The sequence below is a fragment of the Rhodamnia argentea genome, chromosome 7, assembly GCF_020921035.1.
Source record: "Rhodamnia argentea isolate NSW1041297 chromosome 7, ASM2092103v1, whole genome shotgun sequence".
In the NCBI taxonomy this organism is placed as follows: domain Eukaryota; kingdom Viridiplantae; phylum Streptophyta; class Magnoliopsida; order Myrtales; family Myrtaceae; genus Rhodamnia; species Rhodamnia argentea.
This window is the reverse complement of record NC_063156.1, coordinates 12,818,132-12,822,396: the sequence shown is the minus strand read 5'-3', so window position 1 is coordinate 12,822,396 and position 4,265 is coordinate 12,818,132. Positions and strand designations below refer to the sequence as shown.

At 41.3% G+C, this 4,265-nt stretch overlaps 1 protein-coding gene across 1 annotated transcript; it reads right to left on the bottom strand.

The window, feature by feature from the left end:
• Positions 1 to 445: 445 nt before the first annotated feature.
• On the bottom strand, positions 446 to 2,025 carry LOC115741869 (flavonoid 3'-monooxygenase-like). Its single transcript, XM_030675885.1, has 3 exons — positions 1,690 to 2,025; positions 928 to 1,173; positions 446 to 859 (listed from the first exon to the last, which is right to left on the bottom strand). Exons 1-3 carry the CDS (start codon positions 2,023 to 2,025, stop codon positions 446 to 448), a joined length of 996 nt encoding a protein of 331 aa, XP_030531745.1.
• Positions 2,026 to 4,265: the final 2,240 nt, after the last annotated feature.

Genomic DNA, 4,265 nt, shown 5'->3' with positions numbered 1-4,265 from the left:
ATAAGCTATGGAATATATTAATTGCTCTACATTACATCAATTTTGACTTTCTTAAATCTAAAAGAGTTACTTATTAACTCTCTTGACAACATTAAAAAAAAGTTTTAACTTTAAAAATTAGTAAGAGAAATCATTATGATTGCAGATAATACTGAATGTTAATCCCGATTTGTAAAGAGTGTCGTGCTTAACGTTAAATAATTAGCCGATTTTGAAATGCTTCAAAACTTAGCAGTAACCATGTCTACCTCACTTACGAGAGCAATGATAATTCCAGTAAAAGGAGAAATAAATGAAGAGTAACGACGCAAAAGAAGATAAAGAACACACTGTATGATTGGCTACATTTACAATCTTACAATTATTTACGACGCACCTTTCAGACTTATTGCTGATTATTGCACTCATACATTTACAATGTTAGGGCACACTAGTATAGACAGATTTACCGCGGCTCAACTCTCGCTAGTGCTCTACAACACGGAAGCTTCATTATATTCTTTCTTTTCTTTGGAAACATCCTTCTCATCCATTCAGTACTCATCATTCTAATACTCATCTTGTACTCAAAGAGTGCAGGATTGGACAACCTCGGCGTAGGAATCACGACAAGAGGTTCTTTCTTCTTCAGATTTATGCCGAACTCCTCTGAAACATCCAGGTTCTCCTCACCACCGCCCAGCAGTTTCCATTCGAAGGAGTGCACAAGCGTAGCGAGGGAGTACAGCACCACCTTGTCTCCCATCACCGTCCCAGGGCAAATCCTGTGGCTCGACCCGAACGGTTTGTAATTCAGGGCACTCCCATTGAGGTCCCACTTGTTGTCCGCACCGGCAAACCTCTCCGGGTCAAAGTTCAACTGGTTTTCCCAGATAGAAGCTAGGGTCCCTATGGATGGCCATGTGTTGATCAGGATCCCCCGACGACGCAGGTCTCATTAGGGCAATGAGGCATCAATAGCGGAAGGGCGGGATGTAACCTTAGAGTCTCCCTCATGACTGCTTTTAAGTAGGGGAGGTCGTGCAGGTGTGATTCTTCCATCATGTTGTCTTTGCCTACGACTTGCTCAAGCTCTCGTTGGGCTTTGGACATCACTTCGGGGTTCTTGATCATCTCGGCCATGGCGAACTCGACCGAATTGGAGCTCGTCTCAGTCCCTCCAACTACCATGTCCTATCCATGGGCAATCATCACCATATAGAATTGGATTATAGAATAATCAAATCATGGTATATAAAATCGGAGTATAGGATAAGCTCTTGTTGTGACTATGGTGTGTTACTGATGTAACATTAGGGACGACTTTTTCAATATAGGACTACATTAATATACAAGTGATGTTCAAGGAAAATATTTACGTCTTTGGGGACCATGTTTTTACTATGTTAATATACAAGTGATGTTCTGATTAGTTACTGAAACTGGGGCTGAAGAGTAACGCGCTCTCTATTAGTTAAACACTCATGATAGAGTTATGTCTAACATTCAATGGAATTTATCTTGGAGCTTTTGTCGAAATATGCGGAGTTGGATGACGTGGATGAGTGAAAATTGATAATATTCCATTCGCATGATGATATACAGAATGATTTGTTTAATATACTTCAAAGTCTTTAATTTACGTATGTTCATCTCTTTGTCATATATTTATGTGAGGAGATTTAGTTTTTAAACAATAAATGCACATACCAGAAGTAGGGCTTTGAGTTGAGTCATGGTGAATGGGGCACCCCCATCCAAGTCCCCATCTGTCTTTAGTCTGAGCAAATATTGCAAAAAGTCCTGAGTTGAATTGACTTCATCACCAACGTTTTGATTCCAACCTTCTTCGTCCATTTGCAACCTGTTGGCAATCACCATATTGCAAAAACTATCAAACCTGTTGGCTAAAATGTTCGTCCTCCTCACTATGCCTTGCAAGTCGAACCGGGCCAAGCCGGGATAGAAGTCCGAGATGTTCGGCTTGGCTGCCAAAGCTATCATCTCCGTTATGATCTCCTGAAACTCCGACTCAAGCCTCGCCATCTCTTCGATTTTTTTTTTACAGTGTTACCCCATATCATGCTTATGACCACATTGAAAGCGGTCGCAAACACTTGGTGCCTGACGTCAACCCAACCCTGTTGTACAAATACTGCACAGTTTGCCGGACCGTCTTCTTGTAGAGCAGCTAAACCGAGTTCAGAGTGATGTTGCTTAACATCTTTAGGGTGCAAATTTTTCTTGGGGTTCTCCAATGTGGCCCGTACGGGCTAAAAGCCACGTCGCGTCCCCCGGTAGGTCCCAGCTACGGCTGCCGCGGTTGGCGAAGATGACATTGTGTTCATTGAGGACTTCATGAGCCACAGAGGAGTTTACCACGATGACGGTCTTCCGACCTAGTCGAAGGTTCAAGATTGAGCTGTAGCTCTGAGCCAGGAGGGTCAAGTAGGTATGAAACATTGGGTCGATAAAGGAAGGTTCCTCACTAGGGGAAGCCCACGGGGGCCCTGCGGCAGTAGCGATGCTTGAGAGTTCTGTCTCACGGACTTACTGTGTCACGCCCCGATCCCTAGGCCTGCAATAACCCTACCTAAAACGCCTCAGGTCATAAAAGAACGATGTCCTAGACACGTCACCGATCCATTATTTTATCTTATTATTAAGCGCATACGAAACGTGTAACTCCCAAATAATTATAAAATTAACAGGGATAGAAAAGTAGGAAATCACACCAGACAATCCTTTTTATTTATTTACTGTTAATCCTAGGAAGAACGTATATATACAAGCCCTACTTTAGAGCCACTTCCCACAACCCTCAAAAAATACCAAATCAGGATTATGAGTTAATACTACTCCGTGCTACTCAAAAAGAATTTGCGAACACTTCCAGCTTCTAGCTAAAGACCTGAAAAATATTTAACAACAACGGGGTGAGATATAAAATCTTAGTGAGTAAACGCCTAAGTCTGAGTAGGATATTGACTCGCTTAAGACATCCTAAGCATGTAATACAATAACGATGGTAAACTAATAGCGTGCGATCCTTGCAAACGGTTTACCTATCACATAATCATATCCAAAATCAACAGTCCACCACCAAGCACATGCAAGCTTACCCCACCTTGGTCCACACATTAAAAAATTCATATATAACATGCAATCAAATGCATACAATCAAGGCACATAACTAGAACACTCATCATAAATTGCATGCACAATGCGCCACACGTGTTCCAGTTATTAATGACTATTCTCGGTTTTAGCAAAACCATGCTCTTACGGTAGGACCAGGTACCATTCCATTCCTTCGGCAACGGTAACCGACAAACCATGTGGTTCCAAGTACTCTCGGCATGAATTAACAATCAGGCATTCCCGTAGGGAGTGTCGGTCCGTCATAAAGTGCGACCGGTATTTAATAAGTCGTGTGGTTTCAAGTACCCTCGGCACGATTACCGGGCTCGAACCCTCATACTCGGGGGTGGGTTTCGTCCTCACGTACTCGAGAAGATGGTATCCATTATGTGACCGCACACGCACGACGGACAACCAGCCAATTTTATATTTTTGTATTTAATCCAATGCACACACACAAACAATCATGCTCAAAACTTGGCTCAAGGCCATTTTCATGCTTAAAATGTCAGTCCATACATGATCACATAAATACACATATTGTCCACCGGACTTTGCATCTATATAAATAGGATGACCAGTCACAACAATCAAGACACTAAACGGTCATCAGACAATCACCCAAAAATAGTAATCCAATAAACAAGTAATTAACGTAACTAAGTATCCCGACTACGATTAATTAATATAATTATTGCAGTCCTAATTGATTGATTTAATTAAGACTTAATTAGCAATTAATAAATCTCAAATATAAATAATTAAATCTATCTTAATTAATTAACCCGGATTTAGTTAATTAATCCATCTCGATCAATTAATCCATGCTTCGATTAATTGTCACCTTAATAATAAACTAATTCGATTTCATGTAAATAATGCAATTATAATTTAAATAAATATATCTAGCATCCGCTAATTATTCTAATCGCAATCCACATTAGTTATTCTAATTCTCGAACACGCTTAATGCCCTAATCAGAGTTTAGGGGTAGACTCACAACTCCGGTATTCGATGTTGAGTCGGGCGCAGCGGTGACGAAAACGGCGACACTATTTGAATCGGGTCTCCGGTTACCGTTCGGGTTTGGTCGGGGTTGGCGATTCGGGTTAGATCTCGGGTCTCGTGTCAGGTCATTGGTTTT